The sequence below is a fragment of the Colius striatus genome, chromosome 25 (genome assembly GCF_028858725.1).
Source record: "Colius striatus isolate bColStr4 chromosome 25, bColStr4.1.hap1, whole genome shotgun sequence".
NCBI lineage: Eukaryota > Metazoa > Chordata > Aves > Coliiformes > Coliidae > Colius > Colius striatus.
The window spans coordinates 3,731,060-3,757,120 of NC_084783.1; the positions used below are offsets into that span (position 1 = coordinate 3,731,060).

The 26,061-nt window shown below is 54.5% G+C and overlaps 1 protein-coding gene across 1 annotated transcript; it reads left to right on the forward strand.

Moving 5' to 3' along the window:
* The first annotated feature begins 1,583 nt into the window (after nt 1-1,583).
* CERS1 (ceramide synthase 1) lies at nt 1,584-25,980 on the forward strand. The gene is made up of 7 exons (XM_062015019.1): nt 1,584-1,805; nt 10,441-10,600; nt 11,240-11,420; nt 12,465-12,626; nt 14,287-14,434; nt 24,308-24,456; nt 24,974-25,980. Exons 1-7 carry the CDS (start codon nt 1,584-1,586, stop codon nt 25,014-25,016), a joined length of 1,065 nt encoding a protein of 354 aa, XP_061871003.1. The 3' UTR covers nt 25,017-25,980.
* The last annotated feature ends 81 nt before the right edge of the window (nt 25,981-26,061 follow it).

The following is a 26,061-nucleotide window of genomic DNA, read 5'->3' on the forward strand; positions in this document are numbered from 1 at the left end:
TCAAGTGTGGTGGTAGATATGAAGCCACCTGATTGCTTTGCAGTGGTGAGGGAGGGATGAAGCTCAAGTGTGGTGGTAGATATGAAGCCACCTGATTGCTTTGCAGTGGTGAGGGAGGGATGAAGCTGCTGCAGCTCAAGTGTGGTGGTAGAAATGGAGCCACCTGATTGCTCTGCACTGGTGAGGGAGGGATGAAGCTCAAGTGTGGTGGTAGAAATGAAGCCACCTGATTGCTCTGCACTGGTGAGGGAGGGATAAAGCTGCTGCAGCTCAAGTTGTGATGGTAGAAATGGAGCCACCTGATTGCTCTGCACTGGTGAGGGAGGGCTGCAGCTCAAGTGTGGTGGTAGACATGAAGCCACCTGATTGCTCTGCACTAGTGAGGGAGGGATGAAGCTGCTGCAGCTCAAGTGTGGTGGTAGACATGAAGCCACCTGATTGCTCTGCACTGCTCACCACTAGTGAGGGAGGGATGAAGCTGCTGCAGCTCAAGTGTGGTGGTAGAAATGGAGCCACCTGATTGCTCTGCACTGGTGAGGGAGGGCTGAAGCTCAAGTGTGGTGGTAGAAATGGAGCCACCTGATTGCTCTGCACTGGTGAGGGAGGGCTGAAGCTGCTGCAGCTCAAGTGTGGTGGTAGACATGAAGCCACCTGATTGCTTTGCACTGGTGAGGGAGGGCTGAAGCTGCTGCAGCTCAAGTGTGGTGGTAGATATGAAGCCACCTGATTGCTTTGCACTGGTGAGGGAGGGCTGAAGCTCAAGTGTGGTGGTAGACATGAAGCCACCTGATTGCTTTGCACTGGTGAGGGAGGGATGAAGCTGCTGCAGCTCAAGTGTGCTGGTAGAAATGGAGCCACCTGATTGCTCTGCACTGGTGAGGGAGGGCTGAAGCTGCTGCAGCTCAAGTTGTGATGGTAGAAATGGAGCCACCTGATTGCTCTGCACTGGTGAGGGAGGGCTGAAGCTGCTGCAGCTCAAGTTGTGATGGTAGAAATGGAGCCACCTGATTGCTCTGCACTGGTGAGGGAGGGCTGAAGCTGCTGCTTGGAGGCTTTGGAGCTGGAGGAGTGTTTCTCTTTGCATCTCACGTGCAACAAAACACCCTTAGAGGGTGACTTCTGACCCGTGGGAGCTGTGTGGCGTTGGGTGATGCGGCTGAGGTGCCGTGGGGAGCTCCCAGCCCCAGGGGCAGCCGCAGGGAGCAGCCTGGCAGGCGCAGCTCTGCCCCAGCGCCCTGGGCTGTGCTCTCTCTTTGTGGCCGGTCCCTGCCGCCGGGCTCGTCCCAGCCTCCTGCACCGAGGGAGCAGCCCCACGGGCGCTTGGCTTCGGTATCAGCAACTGTGCCATCACTTACTGCGGCCCATTAACAGGCAGCTAACGAACCCGCCGCTGATTAACGGGCTCCTAATGAGCCTCCACTCTTCCCCCCTCCCTCCGGGGCGAGCCGAGCTCGGAGGGGCCGGGCCCTGCGAGGAGGAGGAGGAGGAAGAGGAAGGCGGGGGGACGGCTGTTAGGGCCGGTACCGGCGGGGAGGGGAGTCCCGTCGTGCGCGGAGCCTGCGCGGAGGCGATGAGCGATGGCGATGCCGCCCGCCGAGCCCATGCCCGGCTACGGGCAGCTGCTGAGCCGCGCCTACGGGGCGCTGGCGGCCGCGGCCCGGGACTGCGGGGACTGCGGCTGGGAGCTGGCGCTGCGGACGTGGGCGGACAACGCGCGGCTGGGCTGGGCAGAAATGCTGCTCTGCGGGCTCGGAGCCCTGGGCTGGACCGCGCTGCGCCGCGCCGCCGCACGCTGCGTCTTTCGGGTCAGTGCGGGCGCGGAGCGGTGCGATGGGGTGGGATGCGATGGGGTGGGATGCGATGGGGTGGGATGCGATGGGGTGGGGTGGGATGGGGACGGACACACGGACACTGGGGGCTGCGGGATGAGGGTGGTCGAGACACGGCAACTATCGTCTGCCTCCGTGCGGGGCCCGGAGCAGGGGAAGGCTTCTCTGCTTCTCCCCTCTCCCCCTCCCTCCTCTCCCTTCTCCCCTCTCTCCCCCCTCCTCTCCCTTCTCCCCTCTCCCCCTCCCTCCTCTCCCTTCTCCCCTCTCTCCCCCCTCCTCTCCCTTCTCCCCTCTCTCCCCCCTCCTCTCCCTTCTCCCCTCTCTCCCCCCTCCTCTCCCTTCTCCCCTCTCTCCCCCCTCCTTCTCCCCCCTCCTCTCCCCTCTCCCTCCTTCTCCCCCCTCCTCTCCTCTCTCCCTCCTTCTCCCCCCTCCTCTCCCCTCTCCCTCCTTCTCCCCCCTCCTCTCCCCTCTCCCTCCTTCTCCCCCCTCCTCTCCCCTCTCCCTTCTCTCCCCTCTCCTCCTCCATCCGGGTCTCCTCTCCTCTCCTCTCCTCTCCTCTCCTCTCCTCTCCTCTCCTCTCCTCTCCTCTCCTCTCCTCTCCTCTCCTCTCCTCTCCTCTCCTCTCCTCCAGCTCCGCAGCCCCGGGGCTGTCTGTGTGTAGAATCACGTTCTCCTTCCCCTGGGGTTGCTGCACCAGAGATTTCCAACCCCCTCCCCCCTCCGCGGCTGGATCCTGGAGCACCGAGCATCCCGCTGCCCCGGGACAGCTCCGCACCCGCTCCCGCATCCCAGGAGGAGCGGGGCTTATCTCTGGGTCCTTTCTCGGATGCTGGGAGCGTGTGAGCCGTGCTTTGCATGCCAAACGGCGCTGCCCGCGGCGGGTGGCGGTGCGGGGATGCTGCGGGGCCGGCCTGACCTTGCCGGGAGCGGGGAAGGTGCGGGGAGGATGCTGAGCTGCCGGCGCCGGACCCTCGCAGCCTCCCGCTGGCCCTTGTGTGCCCCCATCGTGTGTTAATGCGGGAACGGCTGCGGTTGGCGTCTGGAGCTGCAGGGAGGGAGGGAAGGAGCTCTGGCTCTGGCTCTTTCTCTCTCTGTGCCCTCGGGGCTGCCGGCTGGGTCCCAGCTGAGGCCATCGAGCTCCCCCCGACACACACCGTGTGCTTTGATGGGACTCAGAGGGCAGAAGCACCCAGAGGTGCAGTGCTTTGTGTCAGGGGGTGCTGAGATGACCCTCTTCTCACCTCCACACGAGCCTCTCTGAGGCTGCCCCTGTTCCCTGGGTGATCTGCTGCCTTCTGAGGCTGTGTCAGGTTGAAGACAGCTTGCATCCCATAATCAGCCTCAGAGGGGTTACTGGTGTCCTCTATCTGCTGCTCAGCTCACCTTTGCAAGGGCTCTTCCTTTGCTGTTCAGAGCAATCTTTACCTAGCCAGTGATGGAGGAGGATCTTGGCCTCATGCAACGTTCCAGTCTGAGTCCTCTGGAGTCTAGGGAAGCTCCCAGCAGTGCTGAGCCTGCACCTCCAATACTGTGTCCAGTTCTGGGCCCCTCACTGCAAGAAGGACACTGAGGGGCTGGAGAACAGCCTGAGAGGGAGCTGGGGGGATGTTCAGCCTGGAGAAGAGGCTGAGAGGAGACATGAGCACTCTGCAACCTCTTGGAGCCATAGTTAGGTGGGGGTTGGTCTCTTCTCTCCAGTAATGAGTGACAGGACACAGGGACATGGGCTCAAGTGTGCCAGGGGAGGTTTAGATTGGAGATGAGGGGGAACTGTTTCCCTGAGAGGGTTGTTTAGCATTGGAACAGGCTGCCCAGGGGGGTGGGGGAGTCCCCAGCCCTGGAGCTGATGAAAAGATGCAGAGATGAGGTGCTGAGGGCTGAGGTTTAGTGATGGGCTTGGCAGGGTGAGCTGGGTGGTTGGACTCAATCTTAAAGGTCTGTGAAGAAACAGGACTTGTGCAGCTGAGGCAGGTGCTGCCTGTCCTGCAGCACTGACTTTCTCCTTGTTCCTTGCCCCCCACATGCCCCTGGCTGCTGCTGGGCAGTGTGCAGGGCTGGCAGCACTGGCACTGCCTTGAGTGTGGTTGGAGGTAACCTTCATTCTGCCATAACAAATGAGGGAGGGGGGTGATTTCCTTTGTGCTCCACTTTCTCCTTGTGTTAAATCTCACCTTTACAGAGAGTAGAAAAACCTCCCAGTGCTGCAGCTGGGTGCCCTGGGAGGACACTGGGCTGAGGTGTCCTTCCCTTAGAGAAATGGGTCACAACCTGTAACTGCAGAAGGGTGAAGGGGGGGAGGTGACTGAGGCTGGTTCTTGTGGCTTCATCTGCATGAGCTCCAGGGCTGAGGTGCTGGGCACAAGTGTGATAGCATCAGCACAACTCTGTAGCCATGTTTTCCAAGGGTCTGAAGCTTCTCTCTGTTGATTGTGCTGGAGCTGCTGTGGGAATAGATGGAGCTTGGGGCTTTCCTCCAGAACTCCAGTGGACTGAGGGCTGGTCAGGAGGAGGAAAGAACCTCCTGGCTTACCCTTCCCCTGTGCTTGGGACTTTGCTTCCCAGTGTAGACCCAAAGAGCATCCTTCCTCCTTTTGAGTCTCTTCATGTTCCCTGCAAGAACTGAAACTCTCCCAGTTATAGCAGTGGCTCCCCTCAGCATCCAGAGCACGTTCCCTTCCTGCATGGCCTTGGTAAAGAGTAAGTCTTGCTGCTTGGACTGTGACTCTCAGCATCTGGGGAGGAAATGACTCTTACCACAAGGCCTCCAAGCCCAGAGTGTTAAGCACCTTACTTAGCCCTGGCTGTGACCTCTGAGTGCAGCAGAGCCCTGTCCCTTTGCTGGCTGCACAGCCTGTTTCTGTCAGCAGGACTGAGAGGAGAGGAGGCTCCTCACTCTCTTCTGGAAGCACAGCAGCACTTATCCTGCAACATCTTTATCCCCAAAGGTCTCCCAGTGGGGTTGAGGAAGGGTTAAAGGTTGTGGCTGAGCTGGGAGGGCTTTGGTGAGGATTTGGAAGTGGATGTTCAGCTGTTCCAAGAGCTGGGGCTGTGCCTGTGCATTACATGTGGTTTCATCATCATGCTTAGAGCAAAGATGACTTTTGACCTCTTGCATCTTCCTCAGAGTCCTCATTTGGGCCAAATATGGAAAGGAGTTGTTTTGAGTGTAGGAAAGATGCCACTTAGCTGGGAAAATATGGATTGCTAGGTAGGGAAAGACCTCCAGAGTCAGCTAGACTGGGAGCACAGGCCTGAGGGTCGGATCCTGCCTCTCTGGGGTCCAGCCTGAGAGCCTCTGCTCCTGATCCCCTTCACTTCTGTGTGCTCAGGCTTGAATGATGCTCAGGGCATGTCTGCTTGTAGGAGCTCACTGGAGCTGCAGAGCAGAAGGAGACCAAGCCCAGTCCCAGGCAGGTGTTCCCAGCCCTGGGAGCCTCCTTGGTGCCTGTGCTCCATCCTGCTGCCCAAACCCCACTGTCCCTGGTGTGTCCTCTGTGAGTGGCTGCAAACAGGCTCCTGGGGCTCTGATTAAACAGCAGCAGCAGCCTGAGCATCTCTGCAGCACTTCAGCTGAGCCCTGTGGTGCTGAGGCCAAGTGCCACTGGAATAGGACCAAACAACTCTGCTTGGGAAGGCTGATGGAGCAACCCAGAGCCCAACCAGCCTGTGCTGGAGTCTCCTGTCCTGAGCAGTGCAGTGGGTGGATAATGAGAAGAGCAAACCTGGATTCTCACATGAAGATGAGCCAGAGTGGCTGCAGCAAGCCCAGACAGAGCCTTGCAGCCCTAAACCACCCTGAGCCATCTCTGCTCCAGTTCAAGTCCCCACAGTCAGCGTGGTGTGAGTGAGCCAAACCCACCCTGTGCAAGGGCCACCTCTGCCCTCAGCAGCCTTTCCTCTGCGTGGGTCCATGTTCCCTCCCCATTTGTGGCCCAGACACTGGTCAACTTGCTGCCTTGGTGGTGTCACTGTGAGCCATTGCAGTGTCCTCTCTGCAAGGCAGAGTGTGGTGTCCATTGAGCACAAAGGCAAGTGGCACAGCACAGCCCCAGGAAGGGTGTGGGAGCTGCAAAGCCAAGGGTCCTGTCATCCCTTTCAGTCTCTGATGCAACTTTTCCACCCTCCACTCTTGTCAAAACTTGGTTTTCCAAGCCCTAGCACTGGGTGTGTGGCTGGAGGGGAGGAGGGAGGGTGGGAAGGAGCCATCACTGCCCCCAAAACCACCCACCCACCACAACCTGGGTGAGAGCAGAGGACCCTGGCCCAGCCCAGGGCTGGGAGAAGGCTCTGCCCTGCTGCCAGTTCCTCTGCCTGCTGCTGGAAGCACAAACCCTGCCATCTGGAGGGGACAAAGCCACAACAATGGGGCTTTTCTTCACCCCAGGAGGGGGGTGAAGCTGCTGTGGGAGTGGGGGCTGCTGTCCCTGTGCTGCTGTGTCAGCACTTGGGCATGAGGAGCTTATTCAGCCCCCTGTGGGCAGCTCTGTCTTGTCTTCTATTGCTTTTGCTCTCTCAAAGGCAAATGTGAGTGCTTGCAGAGGAAGAAGTAAGGCCTGTGGGTTTGTTGCTGCTCTCATGGTGCCTTTTCCACCCCCCCATGTTTAGCTGGGAAGTGTCCAGGGCTCAGTGCAGCTTCCCTGTGTTTTAGCTGCTGTGCATGCATGGAGTGGCTCCTGCCTGCTGTGGGGATGGAGCAGAGAGCTGGAGCTCTTTGTGCTGTGCATCATTCATTCCCCTTTCCTGGAGCAGGGAGGGAACAGTCACAGCCCTGAGCCCCCAGGCTGCAGGAGAGTCATTAGAGAACAGTGTCCTTTCCTTCTGCAGGCTGTGCCCCATCCCTGGTGTGGCAGGAGGATGGCAGCTGCTCCAGGAGCACATCCAGGCTGGGTGCAGAGGGGATGGGATCCCTCAGGGAGGAACAAACAGCTCTGAGAGAAAAGGGCTCAGAGCTCTTAGTGGTGGGCAGGTTCTGAATTGGAGCTCTGCTTGCTCATCATTATCATCTGCAGTGAGTAAAAGCTGATGTCAAGCTGCCAGCTCCCTGGGCTGAGGCTGTGTGGTGCCAGCCATTCCTTTGTGTCCCTCTGGGGAACTTGGCATGCCCAGAAGCCAGACGTGGCACGGCTGGGACCTGGCCAAGCCCTGGTCTGCAGGCTGAGGGGGGGTTGGCAGAGCCTGGGGCTGATGGCAGAGCCTGGGAGGTGGTGGCAGAAGCTTTGGGGTGGGTGACAGAGGCTGTGGGGGGTTGGCAGAGGCTGAGAGGGTTGACAGAGGCTGGAGGGGGTGGGTGGCAGAGGATAGAGAGGGTTGGTGGCAGAGGCTGAAGGGGTTGACAGAGGATGGAGAGGGTGGGTGGCAGAGGCTGGGGGCTGGTGGCAGAGCCTGGGAGGTGGTGGCAGAAGCTTAGGGGTGGATGACAGAGGCTGGGGAGTGGTGGCAGAGGCTGAGGGGGTTGCCAGAGGCTGGGGGGGGTTGGTGGCAGAGGATGGAGAGGGTGGATGGCAGAGGCTGTGGGGGGTTGACAGAGGATGGAGAGGGTTGACAGAGGCTGGAGGGGGTGGGTGGCAGAGGATGGAGAAGGTTGGTGACAGAGGCTGGGGGTGAGTGGCAGAGACTGTGGGGGCTTGGCAGAGGCTGAGGGGGTTGACAGAGGATGGAGAGGGTTGGTGGCAGAGGCTGGGGAGGTTGGCAGAGGCTGAGGGGGGTGGCAGAGGATGGAGAGGGTTGGTGGCAGAGGCTGGGGGTGGGTGGCAGAGGCTGAGGGGGGTGGCAGAGGATGGAGAGGGTTGGTGGCAGAGGCTGGGGAGGTTGGCAGAGGATGGAGAGGGTTGGTGGCAGAGGCTGGGGAGGTTGGCAGAGGCCATGGGCTGCTCTGGGGGATACATTTCCTCTGTCACAAGCCTCAGTTCGTGCCCCATGGCTGTGGCCCTGCCAGGCTGCTGGAAGGACCCCCATCCTGCTGCTTCAGGGAGATTTAAGCAGCCTGGCTGCTGGACTGGATGATCTTTCAAGGTCCCTTCCAACCCTTTAACACTCTGTGGCTGCTTTCCTCTAGTGCCAGGGGCTGTAAAAGGGGAGAGCAGGCTGGTGTGTGTGCTTTTTGCCAGCAGTGTTTGCCACTTGAGCAGAGCTGTGGGCAGTTTCCATTTGGTTCCCCTTGCTCTGAGCCCCTCTCACAATGTGCCCTCACCCTCTGCTTTGCTCCTTCCCACCCCCAGGACGGTGCCTCCAACCTCTCAGGTTCAGGGATGAATCAGAAGATGCTTGGGAAGGGTTTGTGTGAGGAAGAGGAGGGGAGGAAGAGCTGGTTGCCCTTTAAGCAAAGCCCCATTACATCACTTGCCAAGAGCCTTGGGCTCTTTCAGCCTGAGCCAGAGCTGTTCCTGCTGCAGCATCCATCACCCTTAGCAACAGGCAGCTCTGCACCGTGTCCATGGGAACAGCAGCTGGGGAACTGAGGACATCCCCCACCTCCAGCATCTCCCACCCCCAGAGCCAGGGCAGCCCCAGCTCCTGCATGCTGGGAGCTGGCTCAGCATCTCCTTGGCTTGTTGCTTCCCTGTGCAAGTGGCTCAGGCTCAGGGGCTTTCCCTGGGAAGGTGAATTTACCCCCCCAGCCCCCTGTGTGATGCTGGTTCTCTTCTGGGGCTGCCCCAGAGCCAGCTCCCCTCTCTGGAGTGCCAGGGGGGCTTTAAGAGAGGAGGAGACCTCTCTCCAGGACTCTGAGCAGCATCCACCACAAGCTGCAGTGGGATTGCCCTTCCCTGGGCTCTGCTTTCTCCCCAGAGAGCTGCCACACCAGGGGCTGTGCAGCAGCTCTGCCCAGGACCCCAATGCCCACGTGTCCTCAGCAGCAGCTGCTCCTGCCCAGCCCAGAGCTGTGTGTTCTTCCCCCTGTGCAGGCAGGGAGCTGAGGGGCAGGGAGGCAGTAGCATGATTTGGCAGGCAGCTGGCAGTGAGTGCAGTGGAGATGGGGAGGTCAAGCTCAGCATCCTGAGCTGAGGAGGGCAGGAGCCACCCCCATAGCTGAGCTGCTCCTGGCCTCCACTCTATGGAGACACAAATAATTGATGCTTTCTGGGCTCAGGACTTTCTGTCTCTGCATTATTTATTCACCCTTCAAGCTTCCTCCCTCTTTTTCGTCCCATGGCTCCTGTTGGAAGGAACCTTCTGGCAGCAGCATGGTCCTGCTCTCAATGAGCATGGCATGATGCCCAGGGGAGGCTGGAGCTACCCCTTTTTAGCTGGAGGGGGCATGGGCAGCTTGGCAGAGCTTCATGAGGCTGGTGCTGACCAGTGCTGGGAAACTCAGAGCTTGGAACAAAGCACTTTGAGGCTGGGACAATGCTCAGAGTGGAGCCCTTTGAAAATCTGAGGCAGAGAGAGGGGCTCAAAGCCAGAGCAGCCGTGGCCTGGGGACAGCTGAGACCTTAATATAGCCCTTGGGCATGGGGGAGCTGAGTGCTGGCTGCACAAAGTGCTGACCTGGGCCAGGGTACAGTTACTTTGCAGGCATTTTGTTGTCATCTGGGGCTTGTGTGGGGAGCTCTGAGCCTGGGGAGGGGTTTGGGCTGTTAGCTGTGTGCTGGGCAGGGATGGTTCCCTCTGGAGCCTGAGCCACCCTCTCCTGTGTCCATGTGGTGGCTTGGGGGGCTCAGAGGGCTGTGTCACTGGTGATGAGGAGCAGGAATGGTGCCTGGTGTTCCTCAGCTGCCAGGGAGGGGGGAAAACATCCCTGCCCAGCAAAGGCTCCCAGCAGCTGCTCTGGGGCTGCTCTGCTGAGGCTGGGGCTTTGCTTCTGCTGGGATTCCCCCTGGCTCAGCTCTCTCACCACTGCAGAGCTGTGTCCCCTCCTTGTCCTTCCTCCTCCTCATCCTCCTGGGGAAGTGGGGCTGGGAAGGTTTTGTTCTCATCAGCCCCAGCCATCAGCAGCTGCTCATCCTCCCTCCCTTCAATCTTTCCCTCAAGGTGGGGGGGAAAAAACCCCAGTGAGGGAGAAACCAGCAGCATGGCAGCACTGGGCAGGGGGAGAAGCTGCTGGGAGGTTGTTGTGGGAGCAAAGAGACCCAGTGCCTTGGTCTTTATTACTGACTGGTACCTGCTGAGCCCCCCCAGCTGTGGGGCTGGCCCTGGGAGCAGCCAGGGCTGTGTGCTGAGACCCCTGCCCAGCCTTTGCTGCCTCAGCTGGGAGGCTCCTGTTGGCATTGCAATAGGATTGGACTGGTAGAGCTTCCCCTTCTGGGTTTCCTCATGCACACAGGGCTTGCTTTGGATGTTATTGCTTATAAAAGCCAACTGTGCTCAGCCCAGCTCGTGGCTGAGGGGCTGGAGCAGAGCCCAGGCTGGGGGACACACCAGGGGCTTCTGCCTCACAGCCTTCCAGCATGGCCCAGTGGAAGGATCTCCAGCCCCTTCAGATCCTCTTTGATCCTCCTTATTCCTGCTGTAAAAGCAGCCAGAAAACTGGGCTTGGTGAGCCTGGCTTTGCCCTGCCTGGCAGAGCACATGTGGTGCTGCCCAGGTCCCTTGGAGCTGTGGTGAGCTCTTCCCTGGGCTCCTCAGGGCCAAGCTCTTTGCCCTCTGTGGTGATATTTGTCCCCTTTCCTTGCAGCCCTTTGGGGAGTGGTGCAACTTGCAGCCCAAAGATGCTGCCAAGATGCCTGAGAGTGCCTGGAAGCTGCTTTTCTACACGTTGTCCTGGTCATATGGCATCTACCTGCTCTTCTTCACTGACTACCCCTTCTTCCACGACCCACCTTCTGTCTTCTATGGTACAGTCAGAACCATGTGGCTGGTCTCCTGGATTGAACAAGGGTTGAAGGAGGGTTGGGGTGAGCAAAGGAGAAGCCTGAAGCCCTGGAGCTGCCTGGGCTGTGGTGCTGTGGGCACAGCCTGGGCACTGTGGGCACAGCCTGGGCACTGTGGGCACAGCCTGAGCACTGTGGGCACTGTGGGCACTGTGGGCACAGCCTGGGCACTGTGGGCACAGCCTGGGCACTGTTGTGGGCACAGCCTGGGCATTGTGGGCACAGCCTGGGCACTGTTGTGGGCACAGCCTGGGCACTGTGGGCACAGCCTGGGCACTGTTGTGGGCACAGCCTGGGCACTGTGGGCACAGCCTGGGCACTGTGGGCTGGCTGCTCATTGCCTGACAGAGTCACCTAGTGGCTACTGCAGAGGGGCTGCCAGCTCAGCCCTGGGGACACTGGGAGGGAAAGAAAGAGGTAGATGGAGGCTTCTCCCTTAGATGTGGCAGAAGGGGATGGGTCCAATGCCAGAGTTTGGGAGTCAGGGTTCCCTCCCACATCTGTCATCACCTCCCACAAAGGAGCTGGAAGCCTGAGCCAAGTGCTGGGGCTGCTGCTCACCCTCTGCACTTCACCTCAGTGTCTCTGTCCCCCCTTGCTCAGGCTGGAAGAAGGGCATGGACGTGCCCAGGGACATCTCCATCGCTTACCTGCTGCAGAGCAGCTTCTATGGGCACTCCATCTACGCCACAGCCTACATGGACACGTGGCGCAGGGACTCGGTGGTGATGCTGCTGCACCATGTGGTCACCCTCACCCTCATCAGCTTCTCCTACGCCTTCAGGTGAGCTCTGGGGGATGCTGCTGCTCCATCAGCCACGACAGGTTGTGCTGGCTGGCACTGGGGGGCATGGAGAGGGTGGGCAGCAAGGGGAGGGAGGTTGTGCTCCCCCCTGCCCTCATGGGGCCTCATCTGGAGTCCTGTGGCCAGTTCTGGGCTCCCCAGCTCCAGAGGGACAGGGAACTGCTGGAGAGAGGCCAGTGCAGGGACACCAAGATGCTGAGGGGACTGGAGCATCTTCCTTGTGAGGAAAGGCTGTGGGACCTGGGGCTGTTCAGCCTGGAGAAGAGGAGACTGAGGGGGGAGCTCATGAATACTGACCAATATCTCACTGGTGGGTGTCAGGAGGATGGGGCCAGTCTTTGTTGTGTTGTGGCCAGTGGCAGGACAAGGGGTACCAGGCAGAGGCTGGCACACAGGCAGTGCCCCTGGCACAGGAGGAGCAAGTCCTTTGCTGTTTGAGTGAGGGAGCCCTGGCCCAGGCTGCCCAGGGAGGTTCTTTAGGAGGTTCCCAAACCCATCTGGACACATTCCTGTGCCCCCTGACCATGAGGAACCAGCTTTAGGGCTGGAGGAGCTCTAAAGGTTCCTTCCAATCCTCCCCCATTGTGTGATTCTCTGGTTCCACTGGCACAGGAGGAGCAAGTCCTTTGGTGCTGAGGGGAGGGAGCCCTGGCCCAGGCTGCCCAGGGAGGGTGTGGAGGCTCCTTCCATGGAGGTTTCCAACCCCAGCTGGACCCATCCCTGTGCCCCTGAGCCAGGGGAAGCTGCTGGAGCAGGGGCTGGGGCTGGATGAGCTCTGCAGGGCCCTTCCAGCCCCCACCATGCTGGGACTGTGTGTCCCCATGGGCTGCAGCAGGGCTCTTGCTGGGGATTCTCTGCCTCCCTCTGGCTGCCTCTGTGCTCCTGCAGCAACCCCAGTGCTCAGGAGCCTCGTGCTGTGCAGGGTCTGGCTGCTCTGCCTTGTCCAGGGGACCTTTGTGCTCCCCTTTGTGCTCCTGCTGGGTGCCCCCAGCCAGCCCCTGCCCCACACACCCCCCTGTGCAGGTACCACAACGTTGGCATCCTCGTGCTGTTCCTGCACGATGGCAGCGACGTGCAGCTGGAGTTCACCAAGCTCAACGTGTACTTCAAGCACCGGGGAGGGGTTTATCACCGCCTCAACGACGTCATCTCCAACATCGGCTGCCTCAGCTTCAGTGTCAGCTGGTCAGTGCCTGGCAGACCCCTCCTCCCCTCCCCTCCCCCCATCCCCATCCTCTCCCCTCCCCTCCTCCCCTTCTCTCCTGTCTCCTCCCCTCATCCCCATCCCCCTCCCCTCTCCTCCTCCCCTGTCCCCATCCCCATCCTCATCCCCATCCCCATCCTCATCCCCATCCCCCTCCCCATCCTCATCCCCATCCCCATCCCCCTCCCCTCCCCTCTCCTCTCCCCTCCCCTACTCCCCTTCTCTCCTGTCTCCTCCCCTCATCCCCATCCCTATTCCCCTCCCCTCTCCTCCTCCCCCATCCCCATCCCCATCCCCATCCCCATCCCCATCCCCATCCCCATCCCCATCCCCATCCCCATCCCCATCCCCATCCCCATCCCCATCCCCATCCCCATCCCCATCCCCATCCCCATCCCCATCTCCTCTCCTCTCCTCTCCTCTCCTCTCCTCTCCTCTCCTCTCCTCTCCTCTCCTCTCCTCTCCTCTCCTCTCCTCTCCTCTCCCCTCCCCTGTCTCCTTCCCTCATCCCCATCCCCCTCTCCTGTCCCCCTCCCCCTCCCCATCCCTCCCCTCCCCTCCTGTCTCCTCCCCTCATCCCCATCCCCCTCCCCTCTCCTCCTCCCCTGTCCCCATCCCCATCCTCATCCCCATCCTCATCCCCATCCTCATCCCCATCCCCATTCCCCTCCCCTCCCCTCTCCTCCTCCCCATCTCCCTCCCCCATCTCCCTCCCCCATCTCCCTCCCCCATCTCCCTCCCCTCCCCTCCCCTCCCCTCCCCTCTCCTCCTCCCCTGTTCCCATCCCCATCCCCATCCCCATCCCCATCCTCATCCTCATCCCCATCCTCATCCCCATCCCCCCCCCCCTCCCCTCCTCTCCTCCCCTCCCCTCCCCTCCCTTCCCCTCCTGTCTCCTCCCTTCATCCCCATCCCCATCCCCTCCCCTCCCCCCATCCCCTCCCCTCCCCAGCACCTTTCCCCTCCCCTCCGAGGTGTTGCTGTGCCTGGGAACCAGCCTCAGAGCCGTTCCAACAGCCGTTTGTGAGGATGCTCCTGGCCCCACGCTGGGCTGGGAATGGCTCTGTGCTCACTCTGCTGTCTGTCACCAGCCGAGTGCCTGTGAATCCTCAGCAGGACAGATGCCCTGGGGCAGGAGGAGCCCTGTCCATTTCCCCACTGGGATTTAGCAGCAAGAAGTGCTTCTGCAGGATGGAAAGGGGCTGTGGGGCTGTCCCACGGGCCAGCAAGGCAGGAGAGAAGCTGGAGAGATGGATAACTCGTTGTCAGCCCTTCATCCCCTTCCCCTCTGCATGGGCAGCTCTGGAAAGCAGAGCTGGCCCTTGATGGCAGTGGGGGAGAGCACTGGAGGCTGTTGTGATTAACCCCAGGGAGCACAGGGCTGAGGGAAGCTCTGAGCTGTGTTTTCCCCTCCTGTCCCCATCCAGCTGAGGTGACTTTGCAGTGCAGAGCTGCCTCTGCCCTGAGCAAGCCTTTGCTCTCAGGGCTTTTCTCCCCTCTCTAGCTGCCCTTTCCCAGGGTCTGGGGGGAGTCCTGCCCTGCTGCTCAGAGCAGGAGCTGCCTGGGGGCAGGAGGTTGTGTTGGGGGTCCCCTCTCTGCTGCCATCCCCTGTTAACCCCTTCTGTTCCCTCTGCCTGACAGGTTCTGGTTCCGTCTCTACTGGTTCCCTCTCAAGGTGCTCTATGCCACTTGCTACTCCAGTCTCCAGTCAGTCCCCAACATCCCCTTCTACTTCTTCTTCAATGCTCTGCTCCTTGTCCTCACTCTGATGAACATCTACTGGTTTCTGGTGAGTAGGGGAGCTCAAAGCTGCTCCCTGCCCAAGCTGCTCCCTGCCCAAGCTGCTCCCTGCACAAGCTGCTCCCTGCCCAAGCTGCTCCTTGCACAAGTTGCTCCCTGCCCAAGCTGCTCCCTGCACAAGCTGCTCCCTGCACAAGCTGCATCTTGCACAAGCTGCTCCCTGCACAAGCTGCTCCCTGCACAAGTTGCTCCCTGCACAAGTTGCTCCTTGCACAAGCTGCTCCTGCCCAAGCTGCTCCCTGCACAAGCTGCATCTTGCACAAGCTGCTCCCTGCACAAGTTGCTCCTTGCACAAGTTGCTCCTTGCACAAGCTGCTCCCTGCACAAGCTGCTCCTTGCACAAGCTGCATCTTGCCCAAGCTGCTCCCTGCCCAAGCTGCATCTTGCCCAAGCTGCTCCCTGCACAAGCTGCATCTTGCCCAAGCTGCTCCCTGCACAAGCTGCTCCTTGCACAAGCTGCTCCTTGCACAAGCTGCTCCCTGCACAAGCTGCTCCTTGCACAAGCTGCTCCTTGCACAAGCTGCTCCCTGCACAAGCTGCTCCCTGCACAAGCTGCTCCTTGCACAAGCTGCTCCCTGCACAAGCTGCTCCCTGCACAAGCTGCTCCCTGCACAAGCTGCTCCTTGCACAAGCTGCTCCTTGCACAAGCTGCTCCCTGCACAAGCTGCTCCCTGCACAAGCTGCTCCCTGCACAAGCTGCTCCTTGCACAAGCTGCATCTTGCACAAGCTGCTCCCTGCACAAGCTGCTCCCTCCCCAGCTGCTCCCACCTGGCACTGATGGGCTGCAGGGACAAAGGAGGCTTCAAAGTGCTGCCCGTTCCCGAAGGAAAACACAAAACAACCGAGGTCGTTTTATGCGGTGCTTTATTGAGGGCCCTAGGGACCTGAGGACTAGTGTCCAAAGTCAGAGCCCCCACTAACAGAAAATTTCACAGAGTTTATATACTTTCCACAAATGATTACTTCATCAGGTCCCCGTGATGTTTACCAGTTTTCTTAGACTTTAGGATTATGTTGTGCTCTTTCATGTAGTTACTTGAGACTATGCTTATCTGAATCCACAACAAGAAATTTCCATAGATAACAAACAGGTAAACATTCGAGATAATGATTTCTTTGAGAAAAACAAGATTCAGCCTTCAGTATTCTTCACTAATCTCTTTGCTTTGTTTAAGCAAGAATGCACAAGCTCAGCATGCCCCACTAGTTCCCTAGACTGCTAGGTTACATCAACATCCCACACTGCTCACTAGGCCTCGATACAGACCTTAGCCTAACTACTTCTAACTTTCCATATACAGTAATGCTAACAAGTCCCCCCTTTTGAGCATTCTTCTATCTTGCAAGGATGCTCAACATCATCTGTCTTTATTGTCCGTGTCTCAAGTAGTGGTTTCCTTATATGATGGAGGAGGAGACCCATTTCCAGTTCCATTTCTGGTCATCGCATTCATTAATCTGCAGGTGTTGAGCTTTTCTCTGGTAATGGTTCCTAAAATACACTTGTAAACTATATAAATTATCATCAATAGTATAACAAACATAATTATATATTGGATGACTGAGGAAATCCACCCAGAGACCTGGAGCCCCAATGAATCAAATATTGCTCCTATCCAATTATGTTGAGCTTCTTTTTCAATTTCTTTGGCTTCGGTTTCAACCTTTTCCAATTTTAAAATATCTTTTTCTACTTCGATTGTCATGTTTGGAATATGGATACAGCAGTGATCAATTCTTTTGCTCAGGTAACCACAGACCCCATGTTCCCACAGCAGCAACATATCTAAGGCCATTCTATTCTGCAAAGTCATTCTGCTAGTTGCCTGTAGCTGCAAATTCATATCCTTAAACCCTTTCTTGGTGGCTGCTGCTAATCTTTTAGTCTGGCCCAGTAGCTTATACAATATTTCCCTATTACGGTAAGATGCAACCTGTGCAAACAAAGACTCTAAAGCCCAGCCAAATTTTACTCCATCACTTGGTTCATGCCACTCATCTTCTACCTTGATATCATCACCTATTTCCCTTTTCTTCCGAGCTATAATTGTCTCCAAAATGGGCATAATGTGGGAACTCCCAATGTTATTTGAGTTACTGGACCATCAACTGGTAAATGGGTGGTCCATTGCCCATGACCCATAACCCAAACTAAGTTTCCTGGACTTCTGATTGTAGTGGATTTGCAACTAATGACCCTTTTTCCATACATCCCTTTCTCATGTACATCTCCCTTTATTTAGTCTTTAATCGTATGATTGTATCCCCGACATTCACACCCCCATTTCAGCAGAACTCTAACAGGGACTAAACCTATCTGACTCTCTGGAGAGTCACAAGTAAAAACTTTCGTACAGTTCCATATTTCTTTCTGATCTCTGGATGGTCTCACGGAAGTGTATGTAGCCATCACACCATCGTGAGTCTGATCTTTCTCCCCTGTCCATTGTATACACCATTGTACTGGACCTAGGTAACTATATAATTCCAACAAACCAGGTCCCCATACTGTGTCCCATTCATCCTCGAAAGTTTGTTGTTGTGTAACATTCTGGCAGATCTCTTCATTCCTAATCTTTTCAACTTTTATTTTTGTGCTACTACACCAATATCCAATTATTGGAAGAGTACTATCTACTGTACAGCGACCTTTAATATTGCCACCTCTCCCATAAGGACCTATTCTAACCCATCTATAATACTCCGGCAATGATCTACACTCTTTTTCCGTTAAATCCCCCTTTATTAAACACCCATTTATCCACTCTTCATACTTTATTGATACTTGCTTGCAGTTCCAAGTAAAATTAACAGAGGTTTCTGGCATGGTTGTTATTGGAATAATTCCCCAGGGTATAGGTTCACCTGCAGCCTAAGGTAGTGGCAAACATGCTGTACTCTTAGATACATTCTGAATCATTCCAAAATCTCTAATCAACCCGACCACTAAGTTTTCCTGTCCTTCATCTCGATGGAAGTTTATTGTCCCATTTCCTAGATCCCGTATTCTCCTTCGGCTATATTTGCCTCTAATTAATGATACTAACATCCTAGAGTGGGCCCACCACGCATCTTTGGCTATCCAACACCAATACATCCCTTCATCATCTGACTGTACGTCATTTATTATTAATACTATGGTGCCGCCTAACCTCTTCTCTATCCGATATTTCCTTCCAGGCTGTATACTGCTATCTCCAAACCGCCACCCAAAATCTGAAAAACTCATTCTGGGATTCACTTTACATGTTAAAATAACTATTTTCCCTTCGTTGGCCTGATACACCCCTTGTGTGGCCCTAATTCCTTGATTCAAATGAGGTTGGCCCTGCACATTTCTTTTTCCATAATTAGAGTAGGGTCCACATACAACTACACATAGATATTGTCCATCCACCTTACCCAACAGAGGTTGAGTATAATTCAGCCATCCTATCCCTCTGTTCCCCACATTCCACCAACTGATTCCTTGCTCGATCCTGTCCCACAATCCTTGAGGTCCCATTTTCCACCATTTAACTTGAACCGGGGCTTCACATTCTCTTTGTGAAGTAAAAGTGCAGTTTTATCCTCAAGGGTGGGCCATCCCACATATCCATTGAAGCTATTTTGGTATTACTTCTACTCCCCACTGAATCGGGGACCAAGGTACCACTCTCAAATCTATTCGCTTATAATCAAAATTTTCCCGAATTAACACCAAACACATGTATACTCCTGCTTCTCCTAACGTTAAATTAGTCAATTGCAAGGTAACACTTCCTTTTTTGGGTATCCTTATTCCAAACAGTAACAATACTTGCAGTCAATCTGGTTTGTCCTTGTTTCCAAATCGCAATTATTTCCTCGGCTCCAGCTCCTTGGTCATCAGCAATGTCACAGGTTAAATTGACATCCATCCCTTCCATAACAGTAACCACAGGCTCTGTAACAGTGACAAATACAAATCCATTGACCGATACCATTTTCAATAATATCAACAGTACAACAGTTAAGAATGCTGTTTGGCTCGAAATATCATTCGACTGGGGGATACCACTTGGGTTTCCCATTCGGTTGGAACCTTCTTGACTCGAGTGTAGTGGATCCAAGCGTCGATTCCCACTACCTTTATGGCTGTGAAAGTTGTCAAGATCACTTGATGGGGACCGTCCCATGTCTCTCTCAGTGAGTCTGTGAACCAATTCTTCACATAGACCTGATCTCCCGGTTGAATATCATGCACTGGATTTTCCAGCAGGAGCAGCCAATTCCATTGAAGGGCACCCCGTAAGGCGTTGAGAACTCTATTGAGCAACATAACATAGTTAAAATCACCTGGTCTCCCAATACATGCGGGTCTCCTTTTAACACGGTGGCATGATAAGGCTTGCCGTACAGTATCTCGTACGCACCTACTCCTATCCTTTCCCTAGGTTTTATCCTAATCCTAAGTAACACTAACGGCAAAGCTTGGGGCCACTGAAGTTTGGCTTCCTGACATATCTTTTTGATCTGATTTTTCAATGTTTGATTCATCCTTTCTACTTGACCACTAGACTGGGGTCTCCATGGAGTGTGTAAATTCCAGGTAATGTCTAACGTCCTAGCCACCTCCTGAACTATCCCTGCCACAAAATGTGGGCCTCTATCTGATGATAATCCCAGTGGTACTCCAAATCTAGGTATTATTTCTTTCAACAATGTTTTCACCACTTCCTTTGCTTGGTTTGTTCCACAAGGGAAGGCTTCTGGCCACCCCGAAAAGGTGCACACATACACCAACAGGTATTTAAGTCCCTGAGCCCTTGGAAGATCTGAAAAGTCAACCTGCCAATAATCTCCAGGCTCTGGTCCTATTTGTAATTTTCCCAACTGCACCTATTTCCTTACAATAGGATTATTCTTTAAACAAACTGGGCACATGGCATTCACCCTTTTCGCCAGCATTAACATTTGGTTGGAAATTATTTCCTTTTTCAAAAATTTTACCAACACCTCTGCTCCCCAATGGCATTTATTGTGTTCAGTCTCTAATATGGACTTCATAACATTTTTGGGCACCACCACTTGTCCCATTGTCGTTACATACCATCCAATTGCATTCTTCTGGGCCTTTAGATATGTCGCCAATTTCTCATCATCAGCAGAATAGCTCGGTCCCCGAATCATATAACAAGAAACAGGGCTCACCTTGGTTGGTATTAAAGCCATCTGAGTCCAAACCTGTCGAGCAGCTTCTTTAGCAGTGATGTCTGCTAGTTCATTCCCTCGATATATCTTTCCTTCTTCTTTACGATGTCCCCTGATGTGCATTACTGCTACCTTTTCTGGTTTATGTACCGCATCCAACAGGGCGAGAACTTCCGATCTATGTTTTATCATAGGCCCTTGTGAGTTTAACAGTCCCCGTTCCTTCCACAAGGCACCATGAACATGTACAACTCCAAAGGCATATTTCGAGTCAGTCCATACATTTACCTTTTTTCCAGTACTCAAAATTAATGCCCTGGTAAGTCCAATTATCTCTGCCTTTTGAGCAGATGTCCCAGGGGCTAAAGCCTTTGCTTCAATCACTTGTGCAGCTGTGACCACCGCATATCCCGCATACCTGGTTCCATTTTCCACAAAGCTGGATCCATCGGTAAAGAGATCCCAATCTGAATCTTCTAACGGTGTGTCCTTTAGGTCTGCTCGGCTCGCATACACCTGTTCAATTGTTTCTACACAATCATGAACCAGCTCCCCTTCTTCCTGTTTGCTGTGAAGAAATTCTGCTGGGTTGATATGGTTAGTTATCTTAAATTCCACATCATCTTGTTCTCTTAATATAGCTTGATATTGTAACATTCTGCTGGATGATAACCAGTGACCCCCCTTTTGTTCCAGGACAGCCAAGACCATATGGGGCACAAAGACCTCCATTTTCCTTCCCAAAGTCAGTTTTCGGGCTTCCTGTATGAGGATCACTGTGGCCGTAACTGCCCTCAAGCATGACGGCCAACCAGCACTAACATTGTCCAGTTGTTTTGAAAAATATCCCACTGGGCGTTTCCATGACCCTATTTTCTGGGTCAACACTCCCAGAGCCAGATTCTGCCTTTCATTTACATAAAGCTGAAAATCCTTATTTAAGTCCGGCAAGCCTAAGGCAGGCGCTTCTTTCAGAGCTTGTTTTAGCTCCTGAAAGGCTCTTTTCCTTTGTGGACTCCATTCCAATTGGGGCTTCTTCAAAGCCTCATACAAGGGTTTGGCTAACAATCCAAAATTTAGAATCCACAGTCTACATCAACCAGTCATTCCTAAAAATGATCTCAGTTCCTGATGATTCCTTGGAAGGGGTATGGCACATATTGCCTCAATTCTGTTTGTGCCCAATCGTCTCTGACCTTGCATTAATTCACATCCCAAATAAAGAACACTCTCTTTGAGGAGCTGGGCCTTTTCCTTAGATACTCGATATCCTGCTTGTCCCAGCATATTCAGTAAGGCAATTGTAAGCTTCAGGCAAACTTCCTTTTCCTCAGTTGCCAACAGAATATCATCCACATACTGCAAAATCACATAAGAGAATGGAGATTCTCTTACCTGTTCGGTCTTCCATTCCTCCAACTCCTTGGCTAATTGATTTCCAAAAATAGTGGGGCTGTTTTTGAAACCCTGCGGAAGCCGTGTCCATGTCAGTTGTTTCTTCCTTCCTGAACTTGGATCTTCCCATTCAAATGCAAAATACTTCCTACTTGGTAATGCCAGCGGGATGCAGAAGAAGGCATCTTTCAAATCAATTACTGTCAACCATTTAAACCTTTCCAACACAGATGTTAACAGAGTATAAGGGTTAGCAACCACTGGGTGAATGTCCTTTACAATTTCATTTATGGCCCTTAAATCTTGCACTAGCCTATATTTACCATTAGGCTTACTTACAGGAAAAATAGGAGTGTTATACTCAGATTCACATTCCTGTAAAATTCCTTGAATCACAAATTGGGTTATCAGTGGAGCCACTCCTTTCCTAGCCTCCAACTTAATTGGATATTGTCTAACCCTAACCGGCTGGGCTCCTTTTTTTTTTTTCTTTCTTTTTTTTTTTTCTCCTGTTCTACAACAACAGGCTGGGCAGCTTTTGACTTTCCTGGGGTCCCTGTTTCCCATACCCAGGGTACAACTGCCTGATCTATTTCTTCTGGAATGGGAGTAGGTTCTATTTCCTTTATTACAAAAATTTTCCCAATTTCTTCATTTGGAATCTCCAATTTTACTCTCCCATTTTCAAATATTATTTTCACGTTTAACAAAGACAATAAATCCCTTCCAAACAGGGGCTTGGGACAATTGGGCATATAAAAAAAATTGATGATCCAATTCCTTTCCCCCAAATTTCAAATTTAGAGGCTGCAAAAATGGTCTTTCTTCCAGCTGACCCATAGCCCCTACCACCTGTACGGTGGTATCACTTATTGTTCCCAGTCTTTTGTTGAGAACTGAATAAGTAGCTCCTGTATCAACTGTGAATTCCTGTTCTTTACCATTTATTTCTAACCTTACCTTTAACCCTTGCTCTAGTCAGCTCTGATTTTGGTAATTCCCCAAAACCAGGGCTTAGGCGACATCTGCCTGAGGCATAGGATAACTACCCATTGTCCCGGCGCCACCCCCCATTCCATTTTTCACAGGACATTCATTTTTCCAATGTCCTATCTGTCGACAAAAAGCACACTGATTAGAACCTAGCTTTCCTTGGTTAAGGTTTCCCATTCGAAATCCCCCTCTTCCCTGACCATAACCACCTCTTCCTTGGGCAGAGCCTCCCCTACCAGGACCTCGGCCCCTTTGTCCTCCTAATTGTTGAATTACAGCCAATATACCTGCTTGTTGCCGCTTAGCTGATTCTTTTTCCCCTACTATTATAAACCTTCCACGCAACTTCTAACATTTTATCCAAGTTCCTGGTGTCCTCATCTTCATCCTCTTCTTCCTCCTCATTATCATCGTCCTCACTATCCTGTTCCATCTGAGGTGGAACATAGGGTGGAGCAGAGGGACCCTGTCCACTATGAGCAACTAATAACGATAAATCTTCCTCTGGACCAGAGGAGGCAGCTAAACACTTAACACACATAGATCTCTTCTTACATTCACTACACCCTAATTCCTTTGTTTCCAAAACTAAAATACCACATTCCTTCTGCCAATCCAGTTTTCGCCCTAAATAATAAAACAAATCCAAATACGGGATCTCATCCCCATTTCTCATTGTCCCGTAAATACTGTATCAAAGGCGATATAATACCCGGATCGACCGTACCGTTTAGGGGCCACGCAGGTCCCCCTTCTGACTCATATAAAGGCCACCAATGATTACAATAGTTTATCGTTTTACCCTTATTCAAATCCTGATAAAATCCAGCACTCCTCCATCTTCCCAGCAAACATCCTAATGGGGTGTTTCCTGGGATTTTACTATTAGACTGAACTAACGGCTTAAAAGTTTTAAGCGGCATCATTTCAAGTATTCACGAAACAAAATAACAGCAGACAAAATAACAGCAAACACAAACACTGTAACGATACAAACAAAAACCACAAAACCAATAACCAGTACCAAACCAACTTGCCACTTCTCGACGCCGCAAGGGGCAAGTGCCGGACCTGCGCAGCTTTCGCCGCGTCTTACAGCCGGCGCCTAGGCATCCACCAAGACGTCTTAGCCCAACTCAGCGAGGATCGCCGCCTCGTCTTATGAGCAGGCACCCATACCAGAAAATAAAGCACCTATGGGCTTACCTTATAGCAGTCGTCCGCCAGGTGCGGGGGTCGGGCACGAACCGATGACTCCCCGAGAAACTCTCGGTGCCGGCGTGGAGTAAATCAGCACGCGAACCGCCCCAGCCACCCTCGGAGTCCTGCCGCGGTCGCCAGAAAACTGCTGCCCGTTCCCGAAGGAAAACACAAAACAACCGAGGTCGTTTTATGCGGTGCTTTATTGAGGGCCCTAGGGACCTGAGGACTAGTGTCCAAAGTCAGAGCCCCCACTAACAGAAAATTTCACAGAGTTTATATACTTTCCACAAATGATTACTTCATCAGGTCCCCGTGATGTTTACCAGTTTTCTTAGACTTTAGGATTATGTTGTGCTCTTTCATGTAGTTACTTGAGACTATGCTTATCTGAATCCACAACAAGAAATTTCCATAGATAACAAACAGGTAAACATTCGAGATAATGATTTCTTTGAGAAAAACAAGATTCAGCCTTCAGTATTCTTCACTAATCTCTTTGCTTTGTTTAAGCAAGAATGCACAAGCTCAGCATGCCCCACTAGTTCCCTAGACTGCTAGGTTACATCAACATCCCACACTGCTCACTAGGCCTCGATACAGACCTTAGCCTAACTACTTCTAACTTTCCATATACAGTAATGCTAACAAAAGGGCTTGGGGGTGTCTGGAAGGAGAGGAGAGAACCCCATGGCAGTGCCTGGGGAGCTCCCTGTGTGCTGGAATTGAGGCTGTCTCCCAGCCTGGGGGTCCATGGGGAAGGGGTGGTGAGAGCAGGCTGCAACTTGATGTGGGTGCAAATGCTTTGGCATCCCCTGAAGCTCTGGGGAGGGAGAGGGAAGGAGGGGCTTGGAGGGCTCCCATCAGCAGCCTCATCCTTCATCATCCTGGGGATTCCCACCTCTGTAGGTCCCACTGAGCTGCTTCCCACTGCTGTGGCTCCTCAAACACATCTGGGGCTCTGGCTGTCCTGGGGGGGGAGGGATCCCCCCTTGCCCTTCACTGGGGGTGGGGAGAGGGAAGAAAGGTCCCACTTGGCCAAGGGGAGTGAGTTTGGGTGGGAGAGCTCTGGGCCTGGCTGATAACTCTTTCTCCCCTCAGTACATTGTCCTGTTTGTGGCCAAAGTGCTGCTGGGGCAGATGCAGGAGGTGAATGACGTGCGTGAGTACGACGTGGAGGTGAGCAGCAAAGCCAGCCCAGGCAAGAAGAAAGAGGCTGGACTCCAGCTGCCCAGTGCTCTGAAGGAAGGGTATGTGGGCAAGGGGGTGGTGAGACACTGGACAGCTTCTGGGAGGGATGGGAGAGCAGCACTGGGCTGGCAGAGGGAAGAGCAGGGGGGTGTGTGGTGGGGGAGAGAGGGCAAAGCACTGCTGCAGGTACCAGGGAGGGCTTTGGGGCTGTGCCCAGGCAGCCATCCTTCTAATCCTGCCCCACCTTGTGCCCTGCTCAGATGGAGGGGCCTCACTCTGTGTTGGAGGCTGTTCTCTGTGAGCAGCATCTGCACTTGGTGTGGGAGGATGGAGTTGGGGCAGGAGCTGGGTCCAACCCTGGGGCAGGAGCTGGGTCCAACCCTGGGGCAGGAGCTGGGTCCAACCCTGGGGCAGAGGCTGGGTCCAACCCTGGGGCAGGAGATGGATCCAACCCTGGGGCAAGTCTGGCTGATTTGGGGACACCTTGGTCTGAGCTCAGCAGTGATTTGTGAAAGCAAGGGAGGGAGAGTTGTTCCAGAGCCCAGGGCTGAGTGTCTGCTGTGCTCCCTTTCACAGGATGCACCTGAAGAATGGACTTGTGAAGGACAAGAGGTTGTGAGGGAACTGTGGCTGCTGCAGCCTGGCTGCACCTGGGGACTGACCCAGGACCCTGCACTTGAACTCAGCACAAGGAGACCTTCATCCCTGACACCCTCCCCCCCTGCCTAGAGCTGGGGAAGAGCTGCTGACAGGATGAGGCCCCTCCTGGGGCTTCTCCCACTGCTGCTGGGCTCTCTGTGGGCAGCCCATGCTGGTTCAGTTGAGGGGTTGGTGGCTTTGCTGGTCCAGGTAGGATTTGGAGCTGGCTTTGGGTCCCCTGGCCTTCCTCCCACCACTCCATCCCCTGGTGTGACTTCTCCTGTCTCTATTGTTGGACCTTCCCACCAATCCTCCTGCAGAGGCTTCTCACCCACATCAGACTGAGGAGGGAAACTGTTGGCATCACTGTCCTGGGTGAGAGGAGCCCAGAGGCAGCCCAGCTGAGGCCAGCAGGGCCTGGGGGGTGATGCAGTGTGGGAGCTGCTCCTGCATTTCTGGAGGCACAGCACAGTTCCCATGAGCAGCTCTGCCTGCAAACCCCAGCCCAGGGGCATGAGTCCAACCTCCTGTCCCACCAGCTCAGGGCCAGGAGATCTCATTTGCTCAAAAAAAGCCAGTCCCAGTGGTGCAGGGTCCCCTGCTGAGGGAGCTGGAGGCTCTCACCCAGCTGTGGCTGCTCACTCCAGTAAAGAACAAAGAGTTTCTGCTCCCTGTGTGGGTTTTCCAGGCAGCAGCAGCAGCTCTGAGCCTGGCAGAGTGTGGGGCTGGGCTGGAGCTGAGCTGAGGAGCCCTTGGGGGGTTGCAGCCCCCTGGCTCAGTCCTGGGGGGCTCCTGGCCAGTGGAGCTCCCTCCTGGCTGGGGGACAGTGGAGGGGCTTCAGGGCATTAATCCCAGGCATCAGAGGGGGGTTAATCGTGGTCTTTCCCTCCTTTGTTCTGTGCTATTGATTCAGCTCCAGGCTCATGGGGAAAATTCCCCAGTAAACAGAGAGCAAAATGTGACTTGGGCTGGTGGAGACTGTCCCAGGCTGTGGCAGGAGCTGTCACCTCACCCCTGCACACCTC

What these genes read in the sequence shown, in the direction of transcription:
- CERS1 (XM_062015019.1), top strand. Translation starts at nt 1,584, where the DNA reads ATGCCGCCCGCCGAGCCCATGCCCGGCTACGGGCAGCTGCTGAGCCGC. An exon ending in CCCACCTTCTGTCTTCTATG is followed by an intron (nt 10,601 to 11,239) that starts GTACAGTCAGAA and finishes CCCCTTGCTCAG; the next exon opens with GCTGGAAGAAGGGCATGGAC. An exon ending in CTCAGCTTCAGTGTCAGCTG is followed by an intron (nt 12,627 to 14,286) that starts GTCAGTGCCTGG and finishes TCTGCCTGACAG; the next exon opens with GTTCTGGTTCCGTCTCTACT.